The following is a 23,241-nucleotide window of genomic DNA, read 5'->3' on the forward strand; positions in this document are numbered from 1 at the left end:
AAATCATTCTTGCTTGCTTGAATTCCAACGGTATAAAATGCTTTCTAACGAAAAAGTCTTTTTAGAGAAAACCAAAACGCTATCATAGTGCAACAAAATACTCGAGAATTATTAATATGTTTTAATTTAGATATTGCCTCAAATGCCACGTGGAGCCTCAGTAAGATTTTTTTCCCTCCTTAAACTTGCTCTTCACCGTTTTCACGTTCACCATGGAAAACAGCTCTCTTTAAAATTACGACAATGTTGGGTCAAAGATCTTAAGGCACACCCTTGTGAGTGCTAAGAATTCATTCAGAGAAGGACTGGAAGCTTCTCATAAGAATCTTGAAGGAAGAAGGCCTCAATGATGTGGGAACCCGACAGGCTAGGACACACTACATATCCCAGCATACCTTGCGGCCATCACTCCCAGAGTGCACTGCTCGCCGCACGCAGGGTTCGATGGGTCCTGGGCCTTGTAGTTCTCCTTAGTGGTGTCAGTTTGAACGGGGAGGGTGGTGGCTGCCTGCTCAGCCCCAGAATACAAGGCGAAGTTCTCTGTGTTTTAGTAAAGCCGACACACTTCGGGCCCCTGGCCGGTTGGAGTCTTTGTTCCATCTGTCTACTCTTGCTGTACAGAAGGTAACTCATGGAGGGGTTACGATTCCCCACCGGGGGGCTTCACTCCTCACGTCTGAGAGCGATCGCGTCCTAGTTAGGCCATTTGTCCCCAGGCTCTCGCCGTAGCAGCCGCCGCCCATCCCTCTTTGTGTGCACTGGGAAGCCGCGGAGCTGGTGGTGGCGACAGTTGGCGTCGAGTCTTAGGCGAGAGACATTACCAGGAAGCTGCCTACGGGAGGGCACTCCCGCCACCTCACAGGTGGGCTGACCGTTGTTCCCAAGGCCCTGTGTGTCCCCCGGCTTGGCGGCTCCTGTGACAACGGCAGCGTCGTTTTGGGAAGGACAGGTGGGCGGGCGCCGAGGGCGGTGACTCAGGGTGGTCGGGAGAGGCGTCCACTCCCTTGCGCCCGGCCTCGGGCCCCGAGGGTCGTCCTGCGTCCCCTGCACTCCCCCGGTGCCCCGGCCCGGACCGTGCCCTCCAGGGCTCATGGGGAGCCCAGGGGATAAAGAATCCTTTTCCCCCGCGCTCCATTTTACAAATAAACGTCCTTTATTACTCGGGTTGGTGTCATGTCCCCTCACCTCGTGTGTAATGGAAAGCCGCCGAACGCAGAGAGGTTTTGGCATAACTTTCGGGAGACTGCCTTCCCTGGAGCTTAAGATGAACGTGACAGTCATGGAGCAGAAGCTCCAGCCTCGCCTTGAGGATGCGAGGTGTGGCTCAGCCCGAAGACCTAGACATCAACCAGTGTTAGTGTATCTGTTTTCCCTTGGCCCTGATCCAGCAATAACGTCCCTGACTTAGTATGCAGAGAGAGCTCTGCACATGGGAATTCTCTTCAACAGCCTTTAGTTCATGATTTGTTGTGTTTTGTTTTGTTTTTTACAGCTGTAGACAGGGCGGAGTAAGAAACATGGTATTTAGCTTTCTCTATTAGTTTGTTCATATGAATCTTGGTAGATAATTACGCTTGAGGGGCTTCCCAGGCCAGTTGTTGACCGTTTTATATACTAGAAACTTCAACTCACATGACAGTCTTAATGCAGTATTTCAACTCGAATTTCCTGTATCCAATTAGAGTAGATGGATTTCCCCTTTTAATTAACCTTAATTCGGGTTTAATAATTGTGCTTTTAAAAAGATTTCTACTAAATACAATTTTCCAACAGCCATTCTTCCAGTTTTCTTGAACTGAAGCATCTAATGCTTCAGTTGCACAGACACATTGACAGAGATTGAACACTATGGTGTTTTTTTTTTTTAAGATTTTAGTAGCACGCAATTTTATTTTATTTATTTTTGAAAAATTTTTATTTTATTCATATGTGCATACAATGTTTGGGTCATTTCTTCCCCCTTACCCCACTCCCTTCCTTACCTCACCCTCCCCTCTCCCCCCTCAATACCCAGCAAAAACTATTTTGCTCATATCTCTAATTTTGTTGAAGAGAGAGTATAAGCAATAATAGGAAGGAACAAGGGTTTTTGCTAGTTGAGATAAGGATAGCTATACAGGGAGTTGACTCGCATTCATTTCCTGTACATGTGTTACCTTCTAAGTTAATTCTTTTTGATCTCACCTTTTCTCTAGTTCCTGGTCCCTTCTCCTATTGGCCTTAGTTGCCCCAAAGTATCTGCTTTAGTTTCTCTGCGTTGAGGGCAACAAATGCCATCTAGTTTCTTAGGTGTCTTACCTATCCTCACACCTCCCTGTGTGCTCTCTCCTCATCATGTGATCAAAATCCAATCCCCTTGTTGTGTTTGCCCTTGATCTAATGTCCACATATGAGGGAGAACATGCGATTTTTGGTCTTTTGGGCCAGACTAACCTCACTCAGAATGATGTTCTCCAATTCCATCCATTTACCAGTGAATGATAACATTTCATTCTTCTTCATGGCTGCATAAAATTCCATTGTGTATAGATACCACATTTTCTTGATCCATTCGTCGGTAGTGGGGCATCTTGGCTGTTTTCATAACTTGACTAATGTGAATAGTGCCGCAATAAACATGGGTGTGCAGGTGCCTCTAGAGTAACCTGAGTCACATTCTTTTGGGTATATCTCCAAGAGTGGTATTGCTGGATCAAAAGGTAGATCAATGTCTAGCTTTTTAAGTAACCTCCAAATTTTTTTCAAGAATGATTGTACTAGTTTACATTCCCACCAACAGTGTAAGAGGGTTCCTTTTTCTCTGCATCCTTGCCAACACCTGTTGTTTGTGGTGTTGCTGATGATGGCTATTCTAACAGGGGTGAGGCAGAATCTTAGTGTGGTTTTAAATTGCATTTCCTTTATGGCTAGAGATGGTGAGCATTTTTTCATGTGTTTTCTGGCCATTTGAATTTCTTCTTTTGAGAAAGTTCTGCTTAGTTCACTTGCCCATTTCTTTATTGGCTCATTAGTTTTGGGAGAATTTAGTTTTTTAAGTTCCCTATATATTCTGGTTATCAGTCCTTTGTCTGATGTGTAGTTGGCAAATATTTTCTCCCACTCTGAGGGTGTTCTCTCAGTTTAGAGACCATTTCTTTTGTTGAGCAGAAGCTTTTTAGTTTCATGAAGTCCCATTTATCTATGCTATCTCTTAGTTGCTGTGCTTCTGGGGTTCTATTGAGAAAGTTCTTGCCTATACCTATTAATTCCAGAGTATTTCCTACTCTTTCCTGTACCAACTTTAGAGTTTGTGGTCTGATATTAAGATCCTTGATCCATTTTGAGTTAATATTGGTATAGGGTGATATACATGGATCTAGTTTCAGTTTTTTTAGACTGCTAACCAGTTTTCCCAGCAGTTTTTGTTGAAGAGGCTGTCTTTTCTCCACCATATATTTTTAGCGCCTTGTCAAAGACAAGTTGGTTATAGTTGTGTGGCTTCATATCCAGGTCCTCTATTCTGTTCCACTGGTCTTCATGTCTGTTTTTGTGCCAGTGCCATGCTGTTTTTATTGCTATTGCTTTGTAATATAGTTTGAAGTCAGGTATTGTGATACCTCCAGCATTGTTCTTTTGACTGAGTATTGCCTTGGCTATTCGTGGCCACTTGTATTTCCATATAAATTTAATGGTAGATTTTTTCATCTCTTTAATGAATATCATTGGAATTTTGATGGGAATTGCATTAAACATGTAGATTAATTTTGGGAGTATCGACATTTCTACTATGTTGATTCTACCAATCCATGAGCATGGGAGATCTCTCCATTTTCTATAGTCTTCCTGAATCTCTTTCTTCAGAAGTGTATAGTTTTCCTTGTAGAGGTCATTCACATTGTTTGTTAGGTTTACACCTAGGTATTTGATTTTTTTTTTGAGGCTATTATAAATGGGATTATTTCATATATTCTTTCTCAGTTTGTTCATTATTAGTGTATAGAAATGCTGATGATTTTTCTATGTTGATTTTATATCCTGCTACCTTGCTATAGCTATTGATGGTGTCTAGGAGCTTTTGAGTAGAGTTTTTTGGGTCTTTAAGGTAGATCATATCGTCTGCAAATAGGGATATTTTGACAGTTTCTTTACCTATTTGTATTCCTTTTATTCCTTCTTCTTGCCTAATTGCTCTGGCGAGGAATTCCAGTACTTTCTTAAATAGGAGCAAAGATAGTGGGCATCCTTGTCTGGTTCCTGATTTTAGAGGGAATGGTTTCAGTTTTTCTCCATTAAGTATAATGCTGGCTGTAGGTTTGTCATAAATAGCTTTTATAATGTTGAGGTACTTTCCTTCTATTCCTAGTTTTCTTAGAGCTTTTATCATGAAATGGTGTTGGATCTTATCAAAGGCTTTTTCTGCATCTGTTGAGATGATCAAGTGGTTTTTGTCTTTGCTTCTGTTAATGTGGTTTATTACGTTTATTGATTTTTGTATGTTGAACCACCCCTGCATTCCTGGGATGAAGCCTACTTGGTCGTGGTGAATGATCTTTTTGATGTGTTGTTGAATTCGGTTTGCCATTATTTTGTTGAGGAATTTTGCATCAATGTTCATTAAGGAGATTGGCCTATACTTCTCCTTTTTGGAGATGTCTTTGCCTGGTTTTGGGATAAGTGTAATACTGGCTTCATAAAATGTGTTTGGCAGTATTCCTTCCCTTTCTATTTCGTGGAACAGTTTAAGGAGGGTTGGTATCAGTTCTTCTTTACAGGTCTGATAGAATTCAGCAGAGAATCCATCAGGTCCTGGACTTTTCTTTTTGGGGAGATTCTTGATTGCTGCTTCAATTTCATTTTGTGTTATAGATCTATTCAGGTGATTAATATCCTCTTGGTTCAGTTTTGGATGATCATATGTATCTAGAAATCTGTCCATTTCTTTAAGATTTTCAAATTTATTTGAATATAGGTTCTCGAAGTAGTCTCTGATGATTTCCTGGACTTCCATGGTGTTTGTTGTTATCTCCTCCTGATTCTACTAATTTGGTTTTTTTCTCTCCTCATTTTAGTCAGGTTTGCAAGGGGTCTGTTGATTTTGTTTATTTTTTCCTAGAACCAACTTTTTGTTTCATTAATTCTTTATATGGTTTTTTTGGTTTCTATTTCACTGATTTCAGCTTTTATTTTTATTATTTCTCTCCTATTTATTTTGGGATTTGCTTGTTCTTGTTTTTCTAGGAGTTTGAGATGTATCATTAGGTCATTGATTTGGGATCTTTCAGTCTTTTTAATATATGCACTCATGGCTATAAACTTTCCTCTCAGGATTGCCTTAGCTGTGTCCCATAGGTTCCAGTAGGTTGTGTTTTCAATTTCATTGACTTCCAGGAACTTTTTAATTTTCTCTTTTATTTCATTAATGACCTATTGTTCATTAAGCAATGAGTTATTCAGTTTCCAGCTGTTTGCATGTTTTTTGTCTTTACTTTTGTTGTTGAGTTCTAGTTTTATTGCATTGTGACGAGATAGAATGCCTGGTATAATTTCTGTTTTCTTATATTTGCTGAGGCTTACTTTGTGCCCTAGGATATGATCTATTTTGGAGAAGGTTCCGTGGGCTGCTGAGAAGAATGTATATTGTTTAGAAGTTGGATGAAATGTTCTGTAGACATCAAGTAGTTCCATTTGAAATATTGTATATTTTAGATCTAGGATTTCTTTATTGATTTTTTGTTTGGATGACCTATCTATTGATGATAATGGGGTGTTAAAGTCTCCCACAACCACTGTGTTGGAGTTAATATATGCTTTTAGGTCTTTCAGGGTATGTTTGATGAAATTGGGTGCATTGACATTGGGTGCATATAGGTTGATAATTGTTATTTCCTTTTGGTCTATTTCCCCTTTTATTAGTATGGAATGTCCTTCTTTATCTCATTTGATCAATGTAGGTTTGAAGTCTACTTTGTCAGAGATAAGTATTGCTACTCCTGCCTGTTTTCAGGGGCCATTGGCTTGGTAAATCTTCTTCCAGCCTTTCATCCTAAGCCTATGCTTATTTCTGTCAGTGAGATGGGTCTTCTGTAAGCAACAAATTGTTGGATCTTCCTTTTTAATCCATTTCATCAAATGGTGCCTTTTGATGGGGGAATTAAGTCCATTAACATTAAGCGTTAGTACTGATAGGTATGTGGTGATTCCTGTCATTTAGTTGTCTTATTTGTTTGAAGGTTTGATTGTATGTACCTAAGTTGAGGTTACTCTCTACTTTCTTGCTTTTTCGTTTCCTGTAGTTTGGTGCTGCCAGCCCTTTCACAGTTATGTTGGGTTTCACTTTCTGTGTGCAGAATCCCTTGAAGAATCTTTTGTAGTGGTGGCTTTGTGGTCACATATTGTTTTAGTTTCTGCTTATCATGGAAGACTTTTATTGCTCCATCTATTTTGAATGATAGTTTTGCTGGGTAGAATATCGTAGGTTTGAAGTTATTTTCATTCAGTGCCCGGAAGATCTCACCCCAAGCTCTTCTTGCTTTTAATGTTTCTGTTGAGAAGTCTTCTGTGATTTTGATGGGTTTACCTTTGTATGTTATTTGTTTTTTCTCTCTTACAACCTTCAATATTCTTTCTCGGATCTCTGTATTTGTTGTTTTAATGATAATATGCCGTGGGGTAGATCCATTTTGGTGTGGTCTGTTTGGTGTTCTGGAGGCCTCTTGCATCTGTATGGGAATATTTTTCTCTAGATTTGGGAAATTTTCTGTTATTATTTTGTTGAATATATTACGCATTCCCTTTGCTTGCACCTCTTCTCCTTCTTCATTGCCCATGATTCTCAGGTTTGGTCTTTTGATGGTGTCGGTGAGTTCTTGCATTGTTTTTCCACAGGTCCTGAGTTGTTTAATTAATAGTTCTTTGGTTTTTCCTTTAATTACCATTTCATGTTCGAGTTCTGAGATTCTGTCTTCTGTTTGTTCAATTCTACTGGATTGGTTGTCTGTTTTGTTTTGCAATTCTATTTCGTTCTTTTTTCTGAGATTTTCCATATCCTGAGTCATTTCCTCTTTAATGTTGTCTGTTTTTGTCCTGAGTTCATTTATCTCTTTATTGATCATGTTCTTTGTTTCACTTTGGTGTTTATACAGTGCTTCTATGGTTTCTTTCATTTCTTCTTGTGCTTTTTCAAATTCTCTATTTTTGTTGTCTTGGAATTTCTTGCGTGTCTCCTGTACATTTTGGTTGACCATATCCAGTATCATCTCTATAAAATTCTCACTGATTACCTGTAATATTTCTTCTTTTAAATTGTTCTTGTGGGCTTCATTGGGTTCTTTGGCATAGTTTATCTTCATTTTGTTGGAGTCTGGATCTGAGTATCTGTTTTCTTCATTTCCCTCTGGTTCCTGTACTTATTTTTTGCTGTGGGGAAACTGGTTTCCCTGTTTTTTCTGTCTTCCTGTCATTGCCCTTGATGTTGTTATTGTCCCTGTACTGTGTGCAGTCAAGTATTTTCTAGCTTGTAATAATAACAGTGGTGATATTTAGAATGGAAGGGTAAGAGGAGTGGGAAAGCAAAGAAGTTAAAGAAAGAGGGAAAAACAAGTAAACAAACAAAACAAGTTTCAAAGATATAAACAGGGAGAGATAGTGTACTGATCAACAGTAAGCTGAACAGTCATTAGAGAGACAGAGAGAGGATTGAGAAAAATAAATAGATAAAATAAATAAATAAATAAAAAATCTCCAAGTTCAAATGCAGTAAAGTTTCAGTCTTAATAATTTTGGTGTTAGTCCCTCAGCCTCCAATCCTGGAGATGGTGTCTCAGAAGTAGTTCTGTCGTCTCACCAAAGAGGAAAAAAACCAAAAAAACACCACAAAATGTCCCAAGTTCAAATGCAATACAGTTTCAATAAGTTTTTCAGCATTCAGGTGTAGTTCAGTTGTTGTCTCATCAAAGGTAGGAAGAAAAAAAAAGAGTCTGGAGACAGTTCTGTGAATGGCTATCTGCAGCTGTAGTTCACCTGCCTGCTGCTGTCAGCCTGCTGTTGTTGAAGGCTTTATTTATGCAGATCTCAGGAGTGAGCCTAACACTCACCTAGCCCCACAGGCTTTGTTTACTCAGAGTTCTCCTGGGCACCAGCCGCTGCTTCAAGCTTTCCCCTTTCCAAGCACACTGGTGGAGGTGACACTGCACTCGCTTTCTCCAGCTGGCATGTTTATTTACAGTTTATGTTGGAAGTGGGCCTTCTTTCCTCTCCTGTGGAGTTTTCCTCCTCCCACCGCCACGTTTACAAGCTTTCCCGCTCCTGGTTGCTCGGCGTGTGCTGCTGCTCCTGCCTTCTCCAGCCGGCTTGTTTATTTACAGTTCTGTGAGGGATTGCCCCTCCCCCCCTTTTTGGTGCTCAGGGCGCCCTGCCCTCTTTGTTATGTGTCTTTTTGTTGTTATTGCTTATTATTCAGTTTCTCTTTTTTCCCTGGGTGGGGTTCGGTCTGTCCAGGGGGCTATGCTGATCTGGCCCAGTGTTGTCTGTGGGAGTTCTGCATGCCGCTTAGCTCACCTTGTGGTCTGCTTCTTCCCAAGCGGCCTGGACACTGGCATCTGGCAGTGCGGGCGCCCTCCTGGTTTCTTTGTTTAACATGAAGTGGGAATGCTATGCGCAGGCTGGAGGTGTGGAGGAGTCACAGTTTTGCCTCTTCTCGGTGGTTTTTCCTGTAATGTGTATCTCCAGTGTCTCTCCAAGATTTTGCTTTAGGAGGCACACTTTCTGCTTCCTCCCTCTACCTGCCATCTTGGAACCCAAGCACTATGTTTTAAACCAGCAATATAGAGATGGTAACAGGTTTCTAACTCCTACCTTATGCTCAGTCCCTGAGTTACTTTTTTCAGTTAAAAAAAAAATCCTAGTTCATTACTGCTTCCTAAGGCGAAAATTGAAGTAGTGCTTATGTAATTGTTTTTTGAAACTCTATCTTACTCATGATTCATTTAGCCTGTGTCAATTTATTATTAAGGTCACTGTGGAGGTAACAAAAATGACTAAAACACAGTCCCTAATTTCAAACAGATTATAGTCTAATATGAAACATTTCAGGTGTGGTCACAAATAATTGTACTAAAAGTGCGATAATAGGTATAGATGCTATGGTGTTGAAATAAAAAGTCATCACATTTGATTGTTAATGGTGCTAGATTGTGTTTTCCTTGCTTTTAATATTGCTGAGACTGCAGAACTTTTAGAGTTTATAGAAATTTTTGGTTTGACCTCTGTTTTTGTCAAGTTTCTAGGAATGAATGAATGCAAAATTCTGTCAGTAATTTTGATCTGTGTTACATAGCTTAAGACTTAAGCTTCTTAATGTCTGTTTTAAGTACTAGTTTTGATCTTTCTCTCCAGCGTCCTAACATATTGTTATAAAAAACCATTGAAACATTGTGTTGAATTTGGGCATATGAACATTAAAGTACTTACTATGTGGTAGCTATTGGGCTCAAACCCTGTGTAATATTTCTTCATACATTTGTTTATAATTTTTCTCAAGTCTTAGTAATATGTGTATATATCCTTTTATTGCTTTAAAAGTAGGATTTATATACTTCTGATAGCATTGAAATATATGGCCTCTTGGGATAGTTCTTGAAGCACTAATTTTTTAAAAGTCTGCTGCTTTTACCAGTGTAATAATTATTATAAATGATTGTATGCTTAAGGTCATAAACATGTCTGACAAAAGTGAATTAAAGGCTGAGTTGGAACGTAAGAAGCAGCGGTTGGCCCAAATCAGAGAGGAAAAGAAGAGAAAAGAAGAAGAAAGAAAAAAAAAAGAAGTATGTTTGATTAAAAAGAAATATACTCAGTGTAAAATAAGTGGATTTTTATTTCAAGTACTTATACCTTCATGTAACGATTTCAAGATAGTTAAAAATCTAGCAGTTGTTACTGAAAATATCCCACTATAATTGAATCTTTAAAGGAACCAGATATATGAAAATGCCAAAACTGATAAAATATATGTGTATATATATGTTCATGTATTTTACTGAGTAAAGGTTTCATGTAGATTGATGCATTTCTAATATTCCATTTATAGAAGCTCAGTTTACATATGTAGTCTAGGAATGCATTTTGTATAGTAAGTAAGGGCTTCTGCACTAGAACAGTTCTTACAATAGGGCATAGATATTACAACTTAGTTTGAACTTGGAGCTTATTTTTCTGAATATTTTGCTAGTCTGATCTAATAATTTTGTCAGAATGGATAATATTAATGATGATCTGAAATTATAAATAATGATTTATTTGGTTAGAAGATTTGTACTTATCTCTTTTACCCTGAGTTAGTCACTGAAATATATTTTCTGAGTAGTAGGTTTGATAGTACCATAAAGGTGAACCAAGTACTTCTGTCTTCTGATCTTTGTTATCATATGTCTTCTTATATAAGAAATATACATTTGCCCTGAGCTGGAGATATTTTTCTCGTCTTGTATTGAAGTACATGATTGTCCCTATGGAAAATTTGGACAGATTTATACACTATTATGATAGGTATGTTTTAAATGGCTAGCATAAGATAGTTTGTCCTAAGTGTGCCTTTAGTGCCAGTTAGCGTAAATAGTAGCCAAGACTACTACAAATCTCTTAGACACTAAGAGAAAAATCATTAGCAGAAAAATCAAAGGTACAATTTATGTTCAGCATAGCTATGAGGCTGTAAAGGTCTCTAAATGAAGAAGTAGCTAGTTTATTCTGAACCTTCCTATGGTATACTATTATGAGAGGGTTAAAGCTTTGTATTAGGTATTTGACTAAAAGCTAAACATTGGTAGGAGCATGATTCAGACTGGCAAAACCATTCCAAAGACTATCTTTAACCTTAAACTCTTCAATGCTGAGAGCAAATTTGATTTTTGTTTTCTAAGCATGGCCATAATTAGTTTCTCAGGGATATCTGATGATTGATGTCTAAAGTTTATAAAATATTATGAGGGATAATTCAATGATAATAAGCAGTGAAACTACTATATTATATACAGTGAAGTCAGCAATTTTGGTTAAATTTTCTGATGAATTTAAGTTAAAGTAGTATCATAAAATCTTATGACTAACAAAATTCATTCAGTGTCTGGTTCACATCATCTGAGGTATTTGTATATAAAACTTTTCCTTAAAAGCTTGAACTTCACTTGAAATGTTTTGGATTATCTGAGAGTGTTGAGGTTTATCTAGTTTAGCTAAAAGATTTTGCTAAAACTATAAATGGTTAAAATAAAAGTTGGCAAAATTTTTCATAACAAAAAATGTTTTATGCTATGCAAAAGTGAGTTTTAATTTTAACTAATCCCAACCTTGTGTTTTTGAAATTAAAATAAAGCTTGAAAGCTATGTGAAGAGGTGCATGCCTATAACCCAGCTCCTTGGGAGGCTGAGGCAGGAGGATCTCTTAAGCCCAGAACTTTGAGGCAGGCCTGGGCAACATAGCAAACCCTGTCTCTTAAGTTAAAAATCAAATAAAGTAAGACCCATAGTTTAAAAAACAAAGATAACTTTCTCTAGAAGAATTTTTGATGGGCATTGTCTTTATAAAGTTATACAAATTCAATGAAGATTTTATATAGAAGCTTAAGATAATGGTGGTTTTTTTTTTCAACAAATCAAATTATCCATTTACTTAAAATTTGTTATATCTTAAATAATCCCACCTTAATTTTTCATGGTGTTGGTATTTATATCTGAACTTTTTTAATTGTACAAAGTAATGGGTTTCATTATGACCTTTTCATACATATTATACCTAAGTTTTTGTGCCATTGTAGATGGAGAGGAGATCTTCATAGTTCCTGTCCATAGTTATCAATTTAAAATTTCAAATTCTGTAAAGAGAATTTAAAGTTGATTGTGCTTTTTTAATTTATTTGTTGGAAAGTTTTTGTGGACACTCCTCAGTTACATATAAACATGAATCTACTGAGGATGATTTATACTTAATCTATATCCAAATCTAATTTCATCCCTAAAAGTGCACAGTATTAACATTTTATTTAAAAAAATATATACTTTGCAAATAGGAATGTTTCATATCATATGTAAATTTGAGTTTTTAACTTAAAAATTTTAGACTGATCAGAAGAAGGAAGCTACTATTCCTGTGCAAGAGGAATCAGATCTCGAAAAAAAAAGAAGAGAAGCTGAAGCATTGCTTCAAAGCATGGGGCTGACTCCAGAATCCCCCATTGGTAAGGATAAGAATATATCCATTTATGAGAGCTAGTCATATATTCTGTTCAGCTCAGCTAAATGAGTGAGTTGATTTGATGTATTTTGGATATTTTCTTTGTGTCTCAAAAATCATTAATCTTATTTACTTGGAATTGTCTTTTTTCAGATGTACTAGTCCCTAGTTATTTTATTTGTTTAAAAGAGCTGCAAGGTTAATTATATTTGCTAACATATACCAAATCACCAACTAACCTTTATAATTAAATTAACAATTTATTTCACAAAAATTGGTTGAGCACTTTTATGGGCCATACTATATTAAGCTGAAAGATGATTATATTTCCTAATCTTCACTATTCCTTTCTATAGATTAGAGAGAGGTATAAGAAATCTAAGTTATATTATTAGTGTTCAAGAGTACAAGAGTGGGAGGAGAAAATTACAGTGTTCTACTTTTAGTGCTAGTGAGGGAGATGACAGTGGTAGCTATTGGGCAGTGACTTCACATAATCTTGTTCCTTTTCTGGGTCTTTCATTTGGATAGCTGCACTAGAGGCTGAGATAGAAGAGATACTGAACTGAAGACATTCTAGTTATGTATCAGAAGACATTTAACCTTTGCTTAAATAAACTAGGTCTGTGCTGGGTGCTGTTATACAGAATGCATTTTAGTTTGACATGACCTTTGCCCTTTAGGGATCTAAAATTTCAGGTTTTTTAGGCTAATTTCAACTAGTCCAGGGGCCGTATACCAGAGACAGTAACTTCTGATGCTGCTTGTGAAACTGCAACATAACTGTCTTTAGAGCTGGTACTTGTAAAAGGTTTCCAGATGAAAAAGTAGGTTATTCTTACCATCTGCTTCATTGTTACTTCTTCCCACTTGTATTCCTTTTTGTTAGAATTTTAAAACAGAAGTACATTAATTTTTATGTCTTTAATAAGCTTATGTTGCATATTGCAGTTTTAAAAGCAGATGAATCATATCACCTTTGTTACCCTGGTAACTGAACCATGTTGCTTATTAGTTGTATTGTCCTAAGTGATCTTTTTCTGTGCCATTGGCTTTTGTTTTTCTTCTGTAGGGCCATTTCTTTTTCTTTCCTATTCATTTTAGGACTTAAGTTTCATTGAATCCACTTGCTCATATTTCTTAATTCATGGCTCACTCCATCATTGATTCTTAAAAGATCATTCTTCAGGGATTTATGTGTATTTTCCCTTTTTTCCCATCTCCAATTCCATTCTTCTCATTTATGCAGAAAGTACACACTCTTGCATTATTATAATTATTTTTTTTTAGCATTTTTAGGTCCTTTGAGTCTGTCTTCCCAGTGTTTACATTTCTCAAGGTTTTACATATCTGTGTGTATGTAATATCCCAGTTATTGTATGGTATATCTCACTGTTTATTCCCTGTTGCTACATATGTATTTGGTTATTTATTTCTGATATAAAGTATTCCTCATATACCATATTTTGCTTAGCCATTCCCCCAATACTGTGCACTTAGATTGCTTTTGTCACTTTCTTTTACTATCCTAAGCAATCTTTTAAAGAATATATTCTTTACTTTTTAGGACTAGAAGAGTTTCTGTGAGGCATATGCACCAATTCTTGGTGTTATTTTGTATAGACTTAGGTTCTGCCTGCCACTCTCAATAGTGGCTCCACTGTTCCCACTACCTGTGCAGGAAAAAGTAGCTCTTTCACCATGCCCACATTGTCACTAGACATTATCCAACTTTCTAATTTTTGTCAATTTGATGGGTATAAAGTGGTATGTCCAAATGTTTTAATATACATTTATTTCATTATGGTGAAGTTGACAATCTCTTCATATACTAACTAGATATTCAGGTTTTCTCTTCTGGAATTGCATATTTCTGTCCTTTTGCACATTTATTATTGGGGTTTTTAATCTTCTGACTTGTGTATTTAAGGGAACCTTTGTCTACTTAGTCTTTTTTAAAAAATGCTTTCTCCAAATCTATTACCTGTTAACTGTAGTTTTAGATTCTTTTATTGAACAGAATCCTTCATTTGGTGTGGTCAGATCTACCAATTATAAACCTTTTTTGTTTGGTGCTTTTTTTTTTTTCATCTTTTTAAAAAGAAATCTTTTTGATGCAAAATATAATGCAGTATATAATCTGTGTTGTTTTCTATTGTATAGTTTCACTTTTCACATTTAGATATTTGGGTTATATTTTTCAGTATGAAGTAGGAATTCATCCTAATTTTTCTCCATATAGGTAACTAATTTTCTCAATACCATTTATTAAATAGTCTGTCTTTTCCCCCATTGATACCCGATGTCAACTTTATCTTACAGTAAGTTCCCAGGTATTCATGGATATTTCTTTCTTTCCTTTTTTTTTGGTGGTACTGTGTGGGGATTGAACTCAGGGCCTTGCACTCACTAGGCAACTGCTTTACCACTTGATCCATGCCCCATATCTTTTTTCTTTTTAGTTTATTTTTCAGATAGGGCTTCATGCTTTTGCCTAGGTTGTCTTTGGACTGTGATCCTCCTACTTCTGCCTGCTGAAAGCAGGAATTACAAGTGTGTATCACCACGCCCAGCTTGTTTTTGAGATAAGGTCTTGCTAACTCTTACCAGGCTGGCCTTGAACTGTATGTAATCCTTCTGTCCCCATCTCCTGAATTGCTGGGATCACAGACATGCTCCACTATGCCTGGCTATTCATGGATATTTCTTGGTTGCATTTTCACTTGGATCTATTTGTCTGATTCTACAAATTAACCCAGTTTTAATGACATGGTTTTATATTTTAACTTAAGATACAGAGAATCATCTTCTTCCTTGGTTCTTCTTTTTCAAAATAGCATTTGCTTCACATTTTTCTTCCCTTCAAAATGTTAGTTTTCCCAGAAAATCTTGCTATACTATACCTTGCATTTAGTTACATGTTTTTGATTTTTTCTAAATCTAAAACATCCTTTACATGCATATCACTTTTTGCCACCTGAGGTATCCTTGTTGAAGAGATTAGTAGGCCAGTTGGTCTATAGAATTTCCTACCTCCTAGGTTTGTCTGATGGCTTTCTCACATTTAGCATTTGAGAAGTGTAAATAGAAGGATCATGGCCCATGCCTCCCCTGGCATAAGCAGGAGACCCTATCTCAAAAATAACCAGAGCCAAAAGAACTGGAGGCATGGCTCACGTGGTATTGCACCTACGTGGCAAGCACAAAGCCCTTAGTTCAACACCCAGTACCACCAAAAAAAGAAAAAGTCTTGATTTACTTCAGACTGAACATATTTGGGAAGAACATCTCATAGGTGATGCTGTATAGTTTATATCGCATTACCCACATTTGTCTGACTGTTGAGCTATTAGTGATGCTAAGATTGATTATTTGATTATGATTGTGATAGGTCTTTCCATTATAGTTAGCCCTTGTAACTAATAAGTAATATCTGGGGGTGACACCTTGGTACCAGCTTTCTTATTTTTTGTATACTAGGGGGTTGAACTCAGAGCCTCATGCTTGCTAGGCAGGCACTGTACCACTCAAGTCACTCCACCAGTCATTTTTGTGTTGGTTATTTTTTATATAGGATCTCATTTTGTGCCCAGGCCAACCTGGACTGCTATCCTCCTAATTGTGCTTCTCCACCTAGCTGGGATGACAGGGCATGTGCCACCATGCCCAGCCATTGCTTTGAGATGGGGTCTTGTGGACTTGAGTTTCGAACCATGATCCTCTTGATGTCTGTCTCCCAAGTAGCTAAGAGTACAGATGTGAGACACCATGCTTGGCCTTCTATCACCTTTTTGCCTAATACTATTAAATAAGTCATTTATTTAATTAAGAGCTGCAAAATTAGTTTTTGCAATTCCTTCTGCATTTATTGAAGTACTTCTGTAAAGGGAAGATTGCCCTCAATAATTATATCTATTTGGTTATTTGTAACTAATATTGCCTATTAGAAAAGCAAACTTATTTTGTTTCCATTGAAGTAGTACTAATAGTCATTTCTAGGGGTGACAGTTGAATTTTTGCATGTATTTAAAAAAATGTATTAGCTAACATTTTAGTTAGGATTTTCATATATATATATATATATATATACTCATAAATGAAATTTGCCCATAAATTTCTTATACTGTCCATGTTCCTTGGTCATTACAGATAGCCATGTTTTAAAACAAATTGGCAGCATTCTCTTTTGGTGTTTTCTTGAACGATTGGTAAGAGTGGTTACCTGGTTCTTAAAAACTTGATAGAATTCAACTGTAAAACTGCTTTAGATTATGACTTTCTTTACTCTAAGGGATAGAAAGCAGGAATTATTTTCTCATTTTTTGCGTGATAGTTTATTTAGGTTTTCTAGTTCTTCTTATATCAGCCTCTGTCCTCAAAAACAAAATAAAACAAAACAAAACCTAAACCAACTATCTCTCCTGGTTCCTGCCAGCCAAGAATTTGGTAGTGGCTTAGCTGAGTGGTTCTAGCTCAGGATCTCTCATGGCATATATTAATTGTATAAAGGGATTTCATTGTGATATTTCCATACATATATACAATGAACTTTGATCAGATTCACTCCCTGTTGCTCTTTCTTATCTCTTCTCCTTCATTTTATTTTATTTTTTTTTACAGTTTTTAGTAGATTTCATTGTGCTGTTTTCAAACACATATATAATGTACTTAGATCATATTCATCCCATTTACTCTCTCCTTCCTCCATCCCCCTCCATGTAGTCCCTCCCCTCAACAGCCCCTCTTCCAAAATGATGTTTTACTGCTTTTAATGAAAAGGTTTATCTGTTCCTCAACTTAAAAAATGTTTATTCAGCCCTTTGATAAACCAGGTTTGGGGATGGACTTCTGAACTATAAAAAGTCTTGTTCTTTTGAAGCTTATGTTCTTATAGGGAAGACAGATTATTGTGGTGATATGACAGAATTAGACTATGAGGGTAACATAACACAGGATGTTTAGGCAGAGCTATGTGTGAGGAGTAGACTTAGAAAGTCAGAGCAGAAAGACCAAAAGGAGGCAGCCATGCTAAGGTTGAGAGCAGGACCATTCCAGCTAGAGAGAATAATGGTGCAAAGTTCTGAGTAGGCCCTGGCTTAGAGTGCTGTGCTCACACTACAATAGGCAGGAGGGAGGCAGCGTGGGCAGAGGCCTTAGATCTGATGGAAGGAGTTTCATAGGAGAGTATCAAGCAGAAGAGTGTCTTAGATGGGTCATTAAACCAGACAGTTATAGAGATTAAAGACTGGCTTGTTTAATCATAACTGAATCCAGCCTTCAGGTATCAGTTTCATATCTTTTCTCAAAAGGTATGAAGAATACTGACTTTTGAGAGTTGATTGTAGGGAAAGTTGATTAAGATACAAATATCACTTAATAAACCATTTCTAGCCAATAAGAAACTCATTTTATCTTAAGTAGAACTAGAAAATATAAAACTGAGGTGAATATTGCAATATTGCTATTGTATGTTTATATTGATGTAGCATATGCATGCTTAGACTAAACTTGAGAAGACACACACCTTCACAGAGATTATTTTCTTGTTACCTTGCTTTCTTTCTTTTTTTTGGTTTAAAGTAGGGTTTGAACTCAGTGCCCTGTGCTTGTTAAGCAAGAACTCTGCCACTTGAACCACATATCCAGCCCTTTTTGCATTTAGGTTATTTTTCAGATAAGAGCTCACCTTTTTGCCAAGGCCAGCCATAGACTGAGATCCTCCTATCCATGCTTCCCACATTGCTGGAGTTATAGGTGCTCACCACTATACCCAGCTTATTCAGTTTTGATATTTTATTTGGCAGCACTGGGGTTTGAACTCAGGACCTCATGCTTGCTAGGCAGGCACTCTACCACTTCACCCACTCCACCAGCCCCCTACCCCAGCTTATTTGTTGAGATGAAATCTCACTAACTTTTTGCCTGGGCTGGTCTTGAACTTCAATCCTCCCAATCTCTGCCTCCTAGGAAGATGAGATTATAGGCATGAACCACTCTTCGTTTATTTCTTTATGCCATTGGGTTTTTTTTGGGGGGGGGTGTCTCTGAGTGTTGATATAAAAGAGAAAATGAAGAAAAATATTGGTACACTTCAAATAATTTAGAATTATTGCTAAATTAAACCATGGAGAGACAATGTAGTAAATAGCTATTTTTTAAATAAAAACGTCTTTGTGAATTTAAGTAGTTATTGAAAGATTTTAAAGATTTTAACTTTTGTACATTTGGATTTATTACCAAAGGAAGAGTGGGGGAAATAACAATTTTATCTCATTATTTAAAAAATAGATAATTAGTAAAAACATTTTTACAGTACACATAGTGTGGCATTAAATAATACCACAAATACAGCAAAGGGGTTTTTTTTAGGGAGGAAGGAATAATATCTTCTTGATTAAATTTCAGCTTATCTATTATAAACTAATTGGCTTGAGAGTTTTTTAGCTGTCAATAACTAAGACTAGAGAGTCAGTTCTGGCTAAGATTGAATAATTTAGGAAAGCAGTAAGCAAATATGTTTTGAAAAATAAGTCAGGTATCATTGTTTTAACTTATTTTAGCTTATGATATTTATTTGAATTTTTTTCTCTTTTTTATTAGTGTATATTAATTACACCAAAGGGATTTCATTGTGATATTTCCATACATTCATATAATGTACTTTGATCAAATTCATCCGCCGATTACTTTTTCTTATTCCTTCTCTTGCTCCCTTTTAAACATCTTTGAATTGATTTTATTATTGTATTTTCATACATATGTATGAGCTACTGTGATCATATCCTGTCTCTTTTACTCTGTCCTTTCACCCTCTCCTTTTTGGTTGCCACCTCTGCATTGTCCCTGGCTTTACACTCATGTCACTGTTTTTTTTAGGTCTATATTCCACATATGAGAGAGAACATGAGCTATTTGTTCTCAGTTTGGCTTATTTCATCTAACATGATTTCCAGTTCCATCCCTTTTCCTGCACACAGCATAATTTATTTATTTATTTTGTCAGCAAAGATTTATTTAGCAAAGCAGAACAAAGTAGAGAGAAATAGAAAGGGAAAGAGGAGAACCCCCTGTCACCAAAGGTGGGAGCAGAAGCTCCTCATTGTTCTTTATGGCTGAAGTATTTTAAATCATATAAAAGCATGTGTGGGATTATATTTACCAAAGCAGCATAAACTGATTAACATTGAATCAAGGATGTCTTCAGATAGGTGCAAAAGGTCTCTGTTCCTTCTTAAATAATGTTAACACTGTGTTAAAGATTTTAGCATTTAAATTTCCTAGTCAGATCTCTAGACATCCTTTCCTTTCTTATTGCTAAACCATTTTCCATCTCTACTTAGCAGATTTGCCATTAGTGGAACCTATGAAGGGCTAAAGGCCTTATGAAGATTTTACTACTTAAAAGTGGCTCAGGTGTGGCAGTTCATGCCTGTAATCCAGCTATTTGAGGGAGGTGGGGGAGGTAGAAATAGGAGGATATTGGTTTGAGGCCAGCCAGGGCAAAAAGTTAGCAAGAGCTTACCTCAAAAAAGAAGCTGGGCATAGTGATAAATGCTTGGACTCTCAGCCACTTGAGAAGTAGAGGTAGGAGGATTGAGTCCTCCCCTGCAACCCCAGGAAAAAAACCAAGAGATCCCTTGAGCAAAAACTGAGAGATCCTATCTGAAAAACAAACTAAAGCAAAGGGCTTTTTTTTTTTTTTTTTTTAGTGAACCACAGTAAAAAAAAAAAAAAAAAAAGTCCATTTTATATTGTAACCCAAGATACTTGTTTTTCTTTTCACTATAGAAATACTCCTTAAGTATTTGTAAAATATCTTAAATTTTGGAAATATAAAAGCACTGCCACAATACTGGAGAGCATATATTAAAGACATCAATCTATTGTTGTACTAATATGGACTTTTTTATTGTACTAAAAAGAATTTATTGAAAAAAAGTACTAATAAAACCTTTCTTCTGTTTGCTGGTAGATTCCTTTTTTTTTTTCTTTTGCGTTCTGTGATTTGAACTCAGGGCCACTCCACTAGCTCTTTTTTTTTTTTTTTTTTTTGATAGGGTCTTATGGAACTATTTGCCTGACCTGGTTTCTAACAGTGATCCTCCTGATCTCTGCCTCCTGAGTAGCCAGGGTTACAGGAGTTAGCCACCAGCGCTCAACTGTTTGCTGTTAGATTCTTATTTATTTGTCATTTGATTGTCTTTTAGACTGAGATTTTTGAGAGCAGAATCTCTATTTTTATCCATGGTCCCAGCACAGACTAAACAGTTTGTGCAATTTTTATTATATCATAAGTCTTTCTACCTGGTAAGGTCAAATGAAAGCCAACCTTCTTTAAGACAGTAACAACTAAATCTGATTGTTTAAATTCTAGGAAAATCTATAGTAGAAATCGAAATATGATTATTTTTTAAAATGTATGGTTTGACATTTTGCTTTTACAAAATTTAAGTGGCCATTCATAAGGTAATTTTAGGTGTAGCATTCGAGATATTTTATATGAGATATGGAATTATTTTGTAGGGATGATTTTAAAAATATGGTTTATCTTTGTGTGTGTATGTGTGCCTATATAGTCTTTTAACCATTCTTGAAAGTAATGAAAGTAGATATTGTTCATTACTCTGTAGTCTTAGCCTATATGAATAGGGCAAAATACATTGATTACTATAATAGTTTATGATCTGAATTTTCTTTTATTAGGAAAAAAACCAAAATAAGTTTGCTAATCAAGATAAGTACTGCTTCTTTTTTCTCCCTCTCCTTGAAACTTTTTAATATTTTAAATAAAAATTTCAGATAGGATACTTTCCATATTACCAGGTAATTGATAAAGTATACCTTAACTTTTACAGATTGTTCCATGGCAAGGAATATTGATCTTTATGCTAATTTGATGTTGTAAAAATTATTTTTATTAATATATTTTTAAAAATTAATGCTCAATTACATTGAAAAGAATTTTTAACATTTACTCTTCAGTATCAGGAGTGGCATAGGAAATAGAGAAATTAATATTTCAGAGAGTTGGTATTTAAAGCAACAGCTTTCAGAAGTATGAAAATAAGGTATGAAAACCAGATAGTTATTTCAGTGTTACTATTCTAGGCTAGGAGACATGTAGCCACAAGGGGGCATAACAGTGATGCGGGCTGTGTTTGAGTACTGTGTGTCATTGAGCTAGAAGAAAGATCTCACAATTTTGGATTATCCCAGGACATTGTTCCTTCCATTTCACCAACGCTCCCACTCTCTACATTCACTTTTCTTGGCTGTCTACCTTTTCTGTGTCCTTCCTGATAAAGCCCCTTTTTGCTAGAGCCTCTCTTCTACTTGAAAATAATTGAACTGAGCTCTATCCTTTATCCTTGAGGCTTCTGTATAGTTCTGAGTATTAACTCAGAATCCAGATGCATTCTCAAGTTCTTTATGGTTTAAAAATATTCTAGTAGTTTCTTCACAGGCCAAAGGCAATAGTGTTAACTTTATATCCTTGAAAATATAACTTAACTGACAGGGAAGGCCTTCTTGATTGGCTTTTTGTCCTATATTAAAAAGTCACAATCTTTCAGTAATAAATGATTAGTGAAGACTGTAGTGTGGCTTTTTTTCAGTTTATATATTTCTCCCTTGCTTCTCAAAGAAGGTAATAGGTCTTTGCTCTAAACTTCTAAGAGGCTTAAATTCACTGATATACTCACATATGCTTATGTTAATTCCTTTATTTTGTACCATTCAAAGCCTATTTCAGATTATTTTATGCACAGAACTGTGGAGTAAAGATAATCTGGTTGAATCACTGTCCTTACTAAGCCAGTCATATTTCAAATACTTGCCAAAAGCTATTAGTGGCTTATCTTATTTTCAAAGCTGATTGAACTCATAAATCATCCTTACAAATGAATTGCAGCCAGGTGCTGTAGCTCATGCCTCTAGTCCCAGATACTTGGGAGGTACAGATCTAGAGGATCACGATTTGAGGTCAGCCTGGGAAAAATGTTAGCAAGACCCCGTCTCAACCAATAAAGCTGGCTGTGGTGGTGCACACCTGCTTGTCATCCTAGCTACTCAGGAGGCTTAAATAAAAGGATTGTGGTCCAGGCCTGGCAAAAACAGGATACTCTTCCAAAACTAACTAAATCTGAAAGGACTGGGGATATGAGTGCCTGCCTCAAAGCATGAGGGCCCAAATTCAAACCCCAGTACTGCCAAAAAGAAAAAAATTCCGGAAGTGAGTCTTCTCTTGGTTTGAGAGCCCATGAGTGCAGGTATTTTTTTCTCTCCTTGAATGAATGCTTTCATTTATTCTTAGGAGTTTGTTGAAGTCTGAGGGTATAGTGGCATTGCCTTATTGCGTAATTACTGTATTATTTGATTTTTTAGACTTATTGGGTAAAAATGTGGTAGTCACCAAATAATACTAACATTCCTTTTTTTTTCTATTATCTGTCCTCCTTTTACAATGATAGTAATTTTCTTTTTCTAGATTTGCCCCTTCTGTGGTGTATATAGTATTGCAAGATGACGTTGGTAGCTAGATAATAAAAGCTTGAGTCCTCTCCATCAGCTGGCTTTAAATTATCTTTCAAAACAAAGAAACATAATTTTGGGGATGGAGTTTTTTTAATCTAATTGCAGATTTAAACTCATGGTAATTTATTTTGCATCTGACTAAGACACTGGTAATTTGGTAGCATCACCTTCTTGATTTATTCTTTTTCTGAAACTTTTATTAATATAAAAGTTGGATTATTATATGTATTTATATATATAATTATATAATTGCTATTTAGCTTTTTCCTATAAAGAATTTTTGTTAACATTTTTAAATGTAGTCTTAGTCAAGTAAGATACTGTTGAACTTGTTGAGTGGAATCACTGATACTTAAATCACCAAAAAGAGGAAAAAGCATTTTAAACTGGAAAAGGATTCTATGTATCTTCACGAGTAAGTAGGTTGATAGGATTTTAGTATTTTCCTCTAATCTCTCTGGATGTGTACTTGAAGAAATTATTTCCCCAAGTATGAAGAA

The 23,241-nt window shown here is 36.2% G+C and overlaps 1 protein-coding gene across 15 annotated transcripts in view; it reads left to right on the forward strand.

The window, feature by feature from the left end:
- Positions 1–464: 464 nt before the first annotated feature.
- The window catches only part of Dync1i2 (dynein cytoplasmic 1 intermediate chain 2), a 66,110-nt gene continuing 43,333 nt past the window's right edge, over positions 465–23,241 (forward strand). For 8 of the 15 annotated variants that reach the window (XM_074071091.1, XM_074071092.1, XM_074071097.1 and 5 more), the window contains exons 1-4: positions 466–624; positions 717–862; positions 9,687–9,803; positions 12,095–12,212. In XM_074071091.1, coding sequence (XP_073927192.1) covers positions 9,696–9,803; positions 12,095–12,212 — 226 coding nt within the window. In that variant the 5' untranslated portion in view covers positions 466–624; positions 717–862; positions 9,687–9,695. Of the gene's footprint in view, positions 625–716; positions 950–9,686; positions 9,804–12,094; positions 12,213–23,241 lie in introns of all 15 variants that reach the window. The other 7 variants (XM_074071093.1, XM_020165765.2, XM_074071090.1 and 4 more) reach the window with 6 other exon arrangements.

This window comes from Castor canadensis, chromosome 4 (genome assembly GCF_047511655.1).
Source record: "Castor canadensis chromosome 4, mCasCan1.hap1v2, whole genome shotgun sequence".
In the NCBI taxonomy this organism is placed as follows: domain Eukaryota; kingdom Metazoa; phylum Chordata; class Mammalia; order Rodentia; family Castoridae; genus Castor; species Castor canadensis.